The 13,223-nt window shown below is 44.0% G+C and overlaps 1 protein-coding gene across 1 annotated transcript in view; it reads left to right on the top strand.

The window, feature by feature from the left end:
* The first annotated feature begins 364 nt into the window (after window positions 1–364).
* Window positions 365–13,223, top strand: part of RHEB (Ras homolog, mTORC1 binding) — a 47,212-nt gene continuing 34,353 nt past the window's right edge. Inside the window, exon 1 of the mRNA XM_057549960.1 lies at window positions 365–786. Within this exon, the coding sequence (XP_057405943.1) occupies window positions 735–786 (52 nt within the window). The 5' untranslated portion in view covers window positions 365–734. The remainder of the gene's footprint in view (window positions 787–13,223) is intronic.

Below are 13,223 nucleotides of genomic sequence, written 5' to 3' on the forward strand. Positions count from 1 at the left end.
GTCCACGAACCGCTCAGCGTTCCACCAATCACCGCATCTCCCACATCTTGCCCCGCCTCCTCACCCCGACCTAACCAATCACTGGGGAGCTAGCTTCTATCCGCCCCTCCCGTCAGCCACCGACCCTTACGAAGTTCGAAGCTTCAAACCTCACTGGTGCCCAACCGCGCGGTCCCAGTCCGAATTTATTTTTAGCTCCCGGGCAAGCAGCCCCGCCTCTGGCTCCTCCCCTCCACCGCCCCCAATGGGAGAAGGAGTTTCCGTCGCGTCATCGTGCGGGCGGGTTAGAACTGCCCAATCGGCGCTCGGAGAGAACTGGCGTAATTAAAAAGCGGCGGAAGCCGGTGGGAGGGTCATGACGCAGCGAGTTTCAGTTGTGACTTTTACAGGGGCATCTCGGCGTCCTCTCTTTTTCCGTTTAAAGTGAAACACCGCCCGACGCAACCTCGTGCGTTTCGGGGGCGAGGGCGGCCGCCGCAGCGGGAGGGCAGCGCTGACGCGAGCCTCTGTAGGGGGGCCCTGCGGCGGCGCGCGGTCACGTGGGCGTGTTTGGGGGCGGGGCCGCGCGGCGGTTCCGGGCGGTTGGGCGCGCGAGCGAGGAGCAGAGGCAGCCGCGCCCGCCCGCCCCGCCCCTGGATGCCGCTGTGCCCCGGCGCGGCCGCCACCGATCGCAGCACAGGAGCCGCCGCCGCCACGGTTGATGTGGTTGGCCCGGGGCTGAGGAGGCCGCTAAGATGCCGCAGTCCAAGTCCCGGAAGATCGCGATCCTGGGCTACCGGTCTGTGGGTGAGTGGCGGGCGCCGCGCGGCCTCCTCGCGTCCGGGCCCGGCCTCGCCTGGGCGCCGGGACGCGGCGGGCCCGGCCAAGTTTGGGGCCGGCGCGGCCATGTGGCGGCCGCGCGTTTCGTAACCAGCCGCCCGCCGCCGCCGCCGCCGCCGCCACCTCCATCTTGAGCGGAGGCGGCGGCGCGGCCGGGCCCGCGGGAAGTGTCTGGGAGGCCGCGGGCGGACGGGGAGCTCAGGTTGGTCCGGTGCCGGGGAGGCGGTGCGGGGTCTGCCTCTCGGCCGACTGCCGCGGGGCGCCCAAAGGCAGGAGTCGCACCTGTCCCTCTGCACCTCCCCGCGGCGAGCTGTCGTGATCTTTGCTAGCCTTTCCACCCCAAATTAAAGTCCCTGGGATTTTAACAAAGGAAATAGCACTTGGGGTTTTTCTGTCTGTGAAGTTCAGCATTTTAAAGAAAACCAGGGACCTAAAGGACGTTTGGCTAGTGAGGGCAAGTTTCCTACGGAAGAAACTCGGAAGAGTCCTCTTCGGAAGCCCCTTAGATGCTGCCAGCGGCCGAAGTAGGAGGGCACAGAAAGAGCAATTTCTGATCTCTCGGTGTCCTATTTTTCTTTGGGAAAAAAATAAGGTCAGGTACTTGTAACCAGGCTGTTGAAGTAATTCAAAAGTTTTTTTTTCCCCCTCGAAAAAGGTTGACATATATTTGCAACTGTTGGTGGCAGTCGCTTTTTTGCCGAACGGAGGTGGTCTGGGGTTGAGTGGGGATGGACGGGGTGCTAAAAGACGAGTGAGAAAAGAGAACCGTTGGACTTAGCCATGCTTCAGGGTGAGGCTTTATGGTCTTTGACAACGGGCAGCCTGGAGAAATTACCTTTATCTTTTCGTATTGTTTTTAAGAAGTAAATGAGCCTCAGGAGAATGTGTGCTTGACCACAGTGGGGCGGGGTGGGGGGTGAAAGCAGGTTTGGAGTCTCTGGTGATTGCAGGAGGAGGAAAGCTTGTAACTGCCGGCTGCTCATTGGACGGACTCCCCGAGCTCGCTCGCTTTCTGTTCTGCTTCTTCACCCCCATTTTCCACGGCCGGTGCCAAGGTCTGTGCTCTTTGCCCAAGACTAGCTACAGCGTGCTTACTCATCCTTTTATCATCTCTCTCCGTCAAAGGGCCGGGGGGGTGTAGGGGGGAGTCAAGATCAGAGGCTGAGAGACGCTTGTGTAGAGATGGGGGGTGACTCCTGTAGGGTGCAATGCCAAATCGTGTGGGGGAAGAACAGGTGACAGCCTTAACAGCTGCAGCCATGAAAGAACCGTGCCTCAGCTGGAGGCTTTTGAAGTCCCTGACCGTCCTGAATGCCCGTATGGAACCCGGCATCCCACCTTGATTGGCAGTCTGAACCACGGAGCCCTTTGCTTCTCTGCATTTTGAAGTGTGGGACTATAACATATCCTGGCTCTTGAGTGAGTTCTATCTAATCAGATACAGAGCGCCCACTAATTAAACGTAGCAGTCTCTGAATAATCAAGTTACAGGTGACCTGTACCTGGGCTACCTGATCTCAACTGAGAGAATGCCCCAAAGATCCCGGCTTATTGACCCCTTGAAATTCTGGAGCTGGTGATCCAGTCTTCAGTAAGCGAGTCTAGCTGTTTTGCTAAAGAAGTTCCTTATGTCCAGTTGAAACCCATTCTGTCTCACCTGCCTTCTAGTCATCATCCTCCTAAAGACCCAGATGTGACACGTCACCCCTTTGCCTTCACTTCATGTTTATTTTAAACTGCTGTTAATAAACTACTGTGCTGGGGCTTCCCTGGTGGCGCAGTGGTTGAGAATCTGCCTGCCAATGCAGTGGACACGGGTTCGAGCCCTGGTCTGGGAAGATCCCACATGCCGCGGAGCAGCTGGGTCCGTGAGCCACAACTACTGAGCCTGCGCGTCTGGAGCCTGTGCTCCGCAACAAGAGAGGCCGCGATAGTGAGAGGCCCGCGCACCGCGATGAAGAGTGGCCCCCGCTCGCCGCAACTAGAGAAAGCCCTCGCACAGAAACGAAGACCCAACACAGCCAAAACTAAATAAATAAATTTATTTTTAAAAAAAATTAAAATTAAAAAAATAAATAAATAAATAAATAAAATACTGTGCTAAATTAGCCTCCAGTGGCATACAGAGTAAGTTCAGTCCCTATTTTCTGTGCCTTCAATATGTCGTATTGCTATATCCTACGCCATTTTCTCCGTATTCATTTTCATATGTGGTGATTAAAGTGAAATGTATTTTGCAGAGGTTAAATTATTCCCAGTCTTTGCATTTGATTTTACAATTGTTTACCTTTGTTATGAACCAGGACATTTTGTAGTTGTGGGCTCTTTTGTTTTGCCAGCATCAAAAAAGGAGATAACTCCCTGATTCCATGTAGTCGCTACTCTTCAGAGAATTATTCAGTATTCAGACTTCTGAGTTTACTGACACGCTTGCTTGCGAGTGGTGCTATACTAGAGAAATTTGAGTATCTGTGTTTCTTTTCTAGGTTGTGTTACTTTGTGATACTAAGCTGTTGTGTCATATTGACTGGGGGTGGGAAAAGGCTAAGCTAGAAAGCACACCTTTCCTAGAATGTTCTTTTGGTTAAATATCTCATGCCAGTTTGACTAGTAAAATACTTGTAAGTTTATTTTAAAAGTTTGCCTTTAGATAAAACTAGCAAGTGCAATGATTGTTTTACTACTTGGCATTCAAATTTTGTATTTTTTAAAAACATTGATAAAACTACCAGTGAGGAAAATATAATTCTCAGGTAATCTATACAACTCTTTTTTTTTTTTTTTTTTTCCCTGAAGTACTTTTCCTGTTATTTACAATGTTAAGCTTTTAAGGACACGTCACCTGTAACGCAGGCTGGCTTTCAGGGAGTGCTTTGTAGTAATTGTTTTAGTGGTGGCCAAATGTACCAGCTCCCTAACATCTATTGTTTCTAACACAAACGAGTAGTCCCGTGATAGGAGGTAACTAAACTTAATTGAATTAAAGCTATAGTGTCATTTAATTATCTTCAAATAAAATCTGGCACCTTTTTCACTGGAATGTTCTACAGAGAGCTTTGATAATCGAGTTTACCATTAGACCATCATCAAAAGACTGTCATATATAAGCCTCAGGGGTTAACAAGCAGGAGGGAATCACAAGAATGTGAAAGATCTTAAGAGAGGAAATGAAACAATTCTGTGGTTTGGTAAAAGGCAATTCAGTAATAGTAACTCAAATTATTACCTACCTTGTCAGAATATTTTAGGTAGTAAAGAACATGCATCCTTTGATTTGGATACTTCAGAGGGAAAGATGTCATTAAATTTGTTTCTGGTATAATATAGTCCAATTGTATTCTGATTTACTGTATATTTTTTAATTATCCTATCCTTTTCTAACACATTGCATTGAAAATTTTAAAGTAAAAAGTTGTGTACCTGTGGGAGGGGATAGTCCTGTAGTGACCACCTTGTGTTGAAGCTTGAAATTAACTTTTTTTTCAGTGTCATACATTGTTTTTGTACAAGAGACTAATCAGAGCTTGCATTTGTGATTATGACTTCCCAGTGCTTAATGTAATTTTTTAGACTTTTTTTTAAGTATAGTTGACGTACAATGTTTATATAAGTTACAGGTGTACAACAAAGTAATTCACAATTTTTAAAGGTTATACTCTATTTATAGTTACTATAAAACACTGGCTGTATTGCCCGTGTTGTACAATATATCCTTGTAGCTTATTTTGTACGGCTTAATCCCCTACCCCTGTATTGCCTCTCCCTACTGCTAACCGTTAGTTCTGTATATCTGTGAGTCTGCTTCTTTTTTGTTATATCAGATGTTACTTTGATGTCCATGTGGGTTATATCGATCCTTACTTACCTTCATCTCCCCAAAAAGAAACTTTGTACTCATTAGCAGTCAGTCACTTCCCATCCTCTCCTCACCTCAGCCCCTGTCATCCACTGATCTACTTTCTGTTTATATGAATTTACCTATTCTGGACATTTCATATAAATGGAATCATGTATACATGGTATTTTGTGCCTGGCATTTGTCATTTAACAAATATTTTCAAGGTTCATCCATGTTGTAGCATGTATCAGTAATTCATTCCTTTTGGTTGCCAAATAATGTTGCATTATTTGAATATACCACGTTCTGTTCATACATTTGTCAATTAATGGACATGCAGGCTGTTTCTACATTTGAGCTATTAGAAGTAATGCTGTTTTGAGCATTCATATTTCATATTTTGTGTGTGTGATTTTTGTGTAGACATGTTTTCGCTTCTTTTAGGTATACTCCTAAGAGTGTAATTGCTGGGTCGTATGGTAATTTTATGTTTAATATTTTGAAGAACTGTCAGACTGTTTTCCAAACATTTTATATTCCGACCAACAGTTGAAATTGGTTTCAATTTTTCCACATCCTCACCAACACTTGTTATCTGTCTTTTTATTTAATTTTTATTATTTTTTATTTATTTTTTTATTGACATATAATACAGTTGACTTACAGTGTTGTGTTAGTTTCTGGTTTACAGGAAAGTGATTCTGTTATATATATATATATATATATATATTCATATTCTTTTTGATTATAGTGTATTGAATATAGTTCCCTGTGCTATGCAGTGGGACCTTGTTGTTTATTTTATATATAATAGTTTGTATCTCCTAATCCCAAACTCCTAATTTATCCCTCCCCCCACCTCCCTTCCCCTTTGGTGACCATAAGTTTGTTTTGTATGTCTGTGAGTCGGTTTCTGCTTTGTAAATAAGTTCATTTGTGTCATATTTTAGATTCCACATATAAATGATATAGAGTATTTGTCTTTCTGTCTGGCTTAAATTCACTTAGTTTGATAATCTCTTGGTCCATCCGTGTTGCTGCAAATAACATTATTTCATTCTTTTTTATGGCTGAGTAATATTCCATTGTATATATGTATCACATCTTCTTTATCCATTCATCTGTCGATGGACGTTTAGGTTGTTTCCATGTCTTGGCTATTGTAAATAGTGCTGCTATGTACATAGGGGTGCATGTATCTTTTCAAATTAGAATTTTCGTCTTTTCCAGATATATGTCCAGGAGTGGGATTGCAGGGTCACACAGTAGTTCTATTTTTAGTTTTTTAAGGAATCTCCATACTGTTCTCCGTAGTGGCTGCACCAACTTACATTCCCACCAACAGTGTAGGAGGGTTCCCTTTTTTCCACACCCTCTCCAACATTTGTTATTTGTAGACTTTTTAATAATAGCCATTCTGACCTGTGTGAAGTGGTACCTCATTGTAGTTTTGATTTGCATTTCTCTAATAATTAATTAGCTCATCTGTCTTTCTTGTACCAGCCGTCCTTCTGGGTGTGAAGTATCATATACTACTTGCAAATAATTTCTTCCATTCTTTGGGTTGTCTTTTCACTTTCTTGATGGTGGCCTGTGAACCAAAAATTTTAAATTTTGACAAAGTCCAATTTATTTATTTTTTCTTTTGTCACTTGTACTTTTGGTGTCATGTTTAAGAAACCATTGCCCAATCCAAGGCTATGTAGATTTACCACTATGTTTTCTTCTAAATGTTTTATACTTTTATTTCTTATATTTGGGTCTATGATCTATTCAGAGTTAAATTTTGTATGTGTTGGGAGATAGGAGTACAACTTGATTCTTTCGTATGTAGATATCAAGTTGTCCCAGCACCTTTTGTTAAAAGACTATTCTTTCCTCACTGGATTGTCTTGACATCCTTGTCAAAAACCACGTGACCATAAATGTACGGGTTTATTTCTGGACTCTGTTCCTTTGATCTATATGGTCCTTGTGCCAGTATCACACTGTCTAGATTAGTGTTGTTTTATGGTAAGTTTCAAAATACGGAAGTGTGAGCCCTCTAACTTAATTCTTTTTTAAGATTGTTTGATTATTCTGAGTCCCTTGTATTTTCATATGAATTTTAGGACTGGCTTATCAATTTCTGCCAAAAAAAAAAAGCAACTGGCATTTTGATGGTGTTTTACAGTTTTGCAAGTATCTTCAATACCTGGTTTAAAAAACAGCTGAATTCTCATATGTGCTTCTGAATTCATTCCATTGCAATATGTTACTTTAATAAAGTATATGAGCCTGCACAGATACATACCTGGGAAAGGAAGGAGCATTTTAATACTACTTTTTCAGGTAATTGTGGATATTCTTTGACACCATCGAACCAAGACTCCATAAGTGGTAGTTTGTTAGAAGTTAGTTGGAGCATCTAAACTCATGTGGATGAAGTTTTTTTTACTCTGTTACACTGAACTCTGTTGGTTTGTTTGCACTCTGAATGGATCTGCTACCCATACCTGATTTGGGAACATCGTATGTTGGTCATTTGGAAAATATTGGTTCACTGTTATGCAGATCCTTCCACATTTTTTTTTTAATTAATTAATTTATTTATTTATTTTTGGCTGTGTTGGGTCTTCGTTTCTGTGCGAGGGCTTTCTGTAGTTGCGGCGAGCGGGGGCCACTCTTCATCGCAGTGCGCGGGCCTCTCACTATCGCGGCCTCTCTTGTTGCGGAGCACAGGCTCCAGACGCGCAGGCTCAGTAGTTGTGGCTCACGGGCCCAGTTGCTCCGCGGCATGTGGGATCTTCCCCGACCAGGGCCTGAACCCGTGTCCCCTGCATTGGCAGGCAGATTCTCAACCACTGCGCCACCAAGGAAGCCCTCCTTCCACATTTTGATGCATTTCAATATACAGATATTTCTTTAAATGACATTTTTTAATATCACCATCAATCTCAGAAAAATCTAAATATTGGGAAGCTGTTAAGTTCACCCTGAGTGATGCAGAATTCTACTTCCTCTTGAGAGTTCGAATTTGATTGTTGGCAAAATGCTACCAGTTTTACTTAAAATGAGTCTCATTTCTTTCATTTCCAAGAAGATGTCTTCCAGATACCCACATCTGAAACAATGATAGTTTGTTGGTCATTCTTACAAGTAAAAATGGTGTTCCATGATATAAGTGTCTGTTTCAGACCACTTCCCAAACAGTTGCACAAGCGCTTTTCTCGCAGACAGCGTCACACTTCAGTGGGTAGCAGCCATGCTTTATGCATACATCCCACTTTGTCTGCAGAACATCAAAAAGACATGTATTTAAAGGTCAAGATTTAATAAAATTAATAATTTTTACCGCTTCCTCAAGGACATTGTTAAGTAAAAGTGGCTTGGCTTTTTTCCCTTTTTGCTGTGAGTGCACGGCGGTGAAGAGTACAGTGACTGTCCTCTACAGGTTGTGGCCACTGTCTTGCTCTGTGCTCAGGGGCACCAGTCTAGCAGTTTTACCCACCGCTGGTTTAGCACCATTCGTGCATATATGAACATAGTGGAAAAGGCAGATAATATATGGTATTATGGAAATAGTTTTGACTTGTGAGCCCCCTGAAAAAGTCTCAAGGGACCCCCAGAGGTGTGCAGACTGTACTTGGGAACCATCGAAGCATGGTGTGCAGGATCTTGCTAGACTGCTACTCACTCCTGTTCAAGGGGATGCGGTGACCGCGGTCTTCGAGGAGACTCCAGGAGAGGCCCTGCAGCACTGGCCGAGGCCAGGATGGTGAGGCGGGAAAGAACTTGGCATGTGGACAACGGAAGGGACTGGGGCGGCTGAGCGTTGCCAGGTGGGAAGAGGAAGTGGGGTTGGAAAAGGTGGTCAGGAGCTGGCTGTACAGGGACTGTAGGGAAACTTTCCTCCCGGGTCATAAGCAGTGAATCACTGAAGCCTGGGGGGAGTTAGGATGTCTAAATGCCGGTTGACTTGGCCTCTGATTGTTGTGCAGTTTGGGGTGAAGTCTTGGTTTTTGACCTGGTACTAGTGCAGCTCCCAAAGAGTAACAAAAATTTCAAGGTGGCAGCACAGCAGGATCTGTATGCTAATTAACATGGTTTTCAAGTACAAGTATCAGCAACTTTATCACAAAATGAGAAATAGCCATCTCTACCTGTGATTATGAAGTCAAAAAGGTACAACAGTTTCCTTAGCTTAGGGTCTGGAAGAGAGGGTTAATAACTTTAATACTGTCCATGAGTGGATTGTACTTGTTTATTTGAATAAATCACAACTGAACATGGACTTGATTGTGCAAGTTAAAAGCATTATGAAATCTCTAGTGCTCACACTTGAGAGAACATTTATTCTTAGTTCTAATTGATTTTGAAGGACCAAATTAAGTGTTAACAGTGGAGTACTCACAGTCTCTTAAACTGATAGCCGTGAGAATGTAAACTCTTGGGTACCTTTGACATGAATTGCTTGATTGATTTAGAAATTTAATTTAATATCTCAAACACAAAGGTCCGGGGATACTATTTTAGTGTTTTAATAATCTTAAATATATATTGGGCCTCTGATAAAAGAGAGCGCCACGTAAGGCGTTGGAATTTGAAGTCTAAATTGGTATTAGTTTAGAACAGAAGCGCCGGAAACCTTGCACTCTGTGGGCAAGTGAAAGCAGGGTGATTTAATGATCCTAATAAAATTCACTCCTATGGGTCCTTGGTTGGTTGGTGTCCTAACCGTGATATAATTGAGCTCCCTCTTACCTCCCTGCTCCCCCTCCCCCATTTCTCTTTTTGTTGAGCTTTCTTACTTGCAGAAAAGACTCGTCAAGGACTTTTGAAACAGAAATAGGTACTTTAACAAGCTATGTTATGATCCTGCTTTTTGCAGGATTCAAAGTTGAATGTTAGCTACACGAAGGCATGGTAAATAATTTGTGAACATGGAGATGAAATTAACTGTGACTTTTGCAGTTAATATAGTTTTAGGACCTGAAAATGCTTTTCTTAGACCTGTATGTCTTGGATATAAATGCATCTGGCCAGTATTTTGCTGTTTTTCAGATCTAAATCACTTTCGGAATTTATTTTAAAGAGAGTATTTAAAAATATAGTTTCTCTTCCGTCTTGTTCATGACTTATATGAGTGACTGAACGAAAAATCTAGTTGGCAAAATTCAACCATGGTGACTGACGTCAAGATGGAGGAGGGGTCAAAGTGACTCTGGAAGCCTGGACGCACCACACTGAAATATGGCGCTCTGTGGGGGGGTGGGTAGAAGCGGGGTTTCCAACCCTCCTTCTGGGAAGAAACTAGATGTGAGTATGGCCTTGAGTACACCAGGGGGCAGGAGTGCCTGACCACAGAGGAGAGCCGTGCAGAAGTTCGGAACAGAACATCGCTGAGGTGGCTGCTGGAGGAAAGGAGGGCCACAGATGTGAAGTCTTACGTTTACATTTCAGAAGAATCTCCTGTGCGTATACAGGTGGAGAGACCTGGATTAATTTTCTGAGCAGTTCAGTTGACGGGTTCTCATCGTAAACTAGCTCGGCCGAACTCTGAACCCCAGGCAGAGCGCTGTCTTCAGTTCTGGTGCCCACTTCGAGTAGTGGTTCTTAACTTGGACTTCATGAGCTTTGCCTGAGACTGGGTGCATATTTTCTGGGGAAAGAGTCCAGGACTTTTATCAGCTATCCAGAGGATTTCAGACCCTCAAAAGACTGAATTGCTGCAATGACTGGTTGAAGAGGGCAGTGTGTGAGTTAAGTGTATCACATGTTATTCAAATAGGTGTTCATTACACGTTTGAGTAACCTAAGTCCCTACTACGCGCCAGGCGCTGTGTCCTTAGCCACCAAGGCCAGGGCGGCCCTGACCTCTGCCCGCAGGGCGCTGCAGTCTAGCGAGGCAGCCACAGATCCAGTTACTGCTATTAACAATGATTGGCTGGTGTTTTTAAAGCACTTACTGGTGTGGGATATCTTTAAACTCCATGAGGTAGCACAGGTATGGTGAGGGATGGATTGGTGTTAGTATGTGGGGTCAGTGCAGTTTTAAAGAGCTGTTGAAGAAATAATCTTTATTAATAACCATTCATGCTGATTGATAAATATGCTGTATGTCTCAATTCATTTTCCTAATTTTTTTTTATTCCTAGTTTTGATCAATCTTAAACTCCATGTTCTCATTAAAGATTGTTTTATAATTTAGGTATTTATCTCGTTTGCTTTTCTCTAGCTCTTTCCCACTCGACCCCCAGCCTTCTCCCCAATTTTGGCCACAAATCTAGCAAAATTCATTCTTCATTGTTGCCAAACATTTAATTGACTGCAGTTTATCAGTTCTATTCCCTTACCTTCCATCTTGGCTTTACCTATAAATCATCCTAGAGAGATGAATATCCTGTTTTTAAAATCTTTAGGGAAGCAGGTCCATGGCCCTTCTTGTCAGCACTTTCTTTTTTTCCTTTTAGCTTAATAACCCAGACAGTTAACAAACTTCTTCATTTATGTAACTCAGATCTTCATGTTACGGTACAAACTTATTTCTCTTATTTTCCTCGGTGGAATGTATCTGGTAGCCTAGTGCTTGGCAATAGTAAGCACCTAATAAGTATTTGAGGGCTTCCCTGGTGGCGCAGTGGTTAAGAATCCGCCTGCCAATGCAGGGGACACGGGTTCGAGCCCTGCTCCAGGAAGATCCCACATGCCACGGAGCAACTATGCCCGGGCGCCACAACTACTGAGCCTGCGCTCTAGAGCCCATGCGCCACAACTACTGAAGCCCACGCACCTAGAGCCCATGCTCCGCAACAAGAGAAGCCACTGCAATGAGAAGCCCGCACACGGCAATGAAGAGTAGCCCCGCTCACTGCAACTAGAGAAAGCCTGCATGCAGCAACAAAGACCCAACGCAGCCAAAAATAAATAAATAAAATAAATAAATTTATATATATAAAAAAAGTATTTGAATGAGTAATAACTTTATGAACCAGTTTTACGTGGTTATTCTCTTTGTCAAAATAATAATTGCACCTTAATTTTTTTCTCTCCTACCATCTGTTGTTTGAAAATTGCTAAGGGAGTGTGAGAGAGAATAAGATGATGTCAGCCCTGCTTAATTCATAGGAACAAGTGAGATAATTCATGTGAAAATGTTTTGTAAACTCTTTTTTTTTTTTTAAGTGAAAGAAGGTTTACTCAGGGAGATACACACTCCATAGACAGAGTATGGGCCGTCTTAGAAGTTGAGGGGCCCCGAAATATGGGGTGGTTAGTTTTTATAGGTTGGGTAATTTCATAGGCTAATGAGTGGGAGAATTACTCCAACTATTTTGGGGAAGGGGCGGAGATTTCCAGGAATTGGGTCATAAACTCTTAAAACAGTGTCTCACTTGTAGGTTCTGGTGAACAATTAAAATTTGGATTCTCTGTATCACATGCCCTCATCTGACTCCGTATGTGGTGGAGATGTGGGGATGGGGGTGCATATTAGAATCACAGGAAGCACTTCTGCAGAGCACACGGGAACTCCTTAGGCACCCTTTTTAAAATTAGAATGGTGAGGTGTTTTGTGGGTTTTTTTCCAAAAGATTCCTTGGTGACCCTGATATATATACATCTCACCCTGCCCCCTCAAAAAAGCAACAATAACCAATGCTGCTATTGACAGAACTACACTTTTTTTTTCTTTTTTTTGGCTGCATTGGGTCTTTGTTGCTGCGCGCGGGCTTTCTCTAGTTGCGGCGAGCAGGGGCTACTCTTCGTCGCAGTGTGAGGGCTTCTCATTGCGCTGGCTTCTCTTGTTGCGGAGCACGGGCTCTAGGCGTGCGGGCTCAGTAGTTGTGGCGCACGGGCTTAGTTGCTCCGCGGCATGTGGGATCTTCCCGGGCCAGGGCTCAAACCCATGTGCCCTGCGTTGGCAGGCGGATTCTTAACCACTGCGCCACTACACATTTTTTTAGTCGGCATGTAATTGGTATCATGTATTGTGTAAGGAACACATTGTTAAAGAAACCTTCATACAGTTCGTTGTTATTCTAGCCCTTTTAACAATGATGATATTCAGGTTGGCGTCCGTTTACAACCCCAGGTGATTCTGTAGTCTTTCTCTGCTGTTTGCAAACCTGGTCCCTTTTATTGATGTCCTTCCATCAGTGGCTCCCAGAGAATCACCTTCCTGGTACTTATTCATGTCCTGGCCCTGTGGCACTCCTGACCCGCAAGACACTGCAGAGACGATGATGGGCCAGCGCCAGGCTCAGGCCTTAAGAAGTCGGCAGCTTCTGCTTCTGTGTTCTCTGGAACTTCGAGGAACATGGGGGAGAGACCTTAGGAGAAGACGTGTGGGAAGGGAGAAGGTCCAGCCCTCCCAGCTGAGTCTGGCCCCCAGCCTCCCACCAGCGGAGGCAGCCAAGGGGTGACTTGAAGACCAGCAGAGGAGCCAGCCGAGCCCAGCCTTGATTGTAGTATCGGGAACAAATGAAATCGTTGTTGATTTCAGCCACTAAGTTTTGAGGTGTTTGTTACGCAGTGATTACTGAAACAGTAATTTTCTGCATTAGGGGTGTATGTGTGTGTATTCTTA

This window comes from Balaenoptera acutorostrata, chromosome 7 (assembly GCF_949987535.1).
Source record: "Balaenoptera acutorostrata chromosome 7, mBalAcu1.1, whole genome shotgun sequence".
Classification (NCBI taxonomy): Eukaryota; Metazoa; Chordata; class Mammalia; order Artiodactyla; family Balaenopteridae; genus Balaenoptera; species Balaenoptera acutorostrata.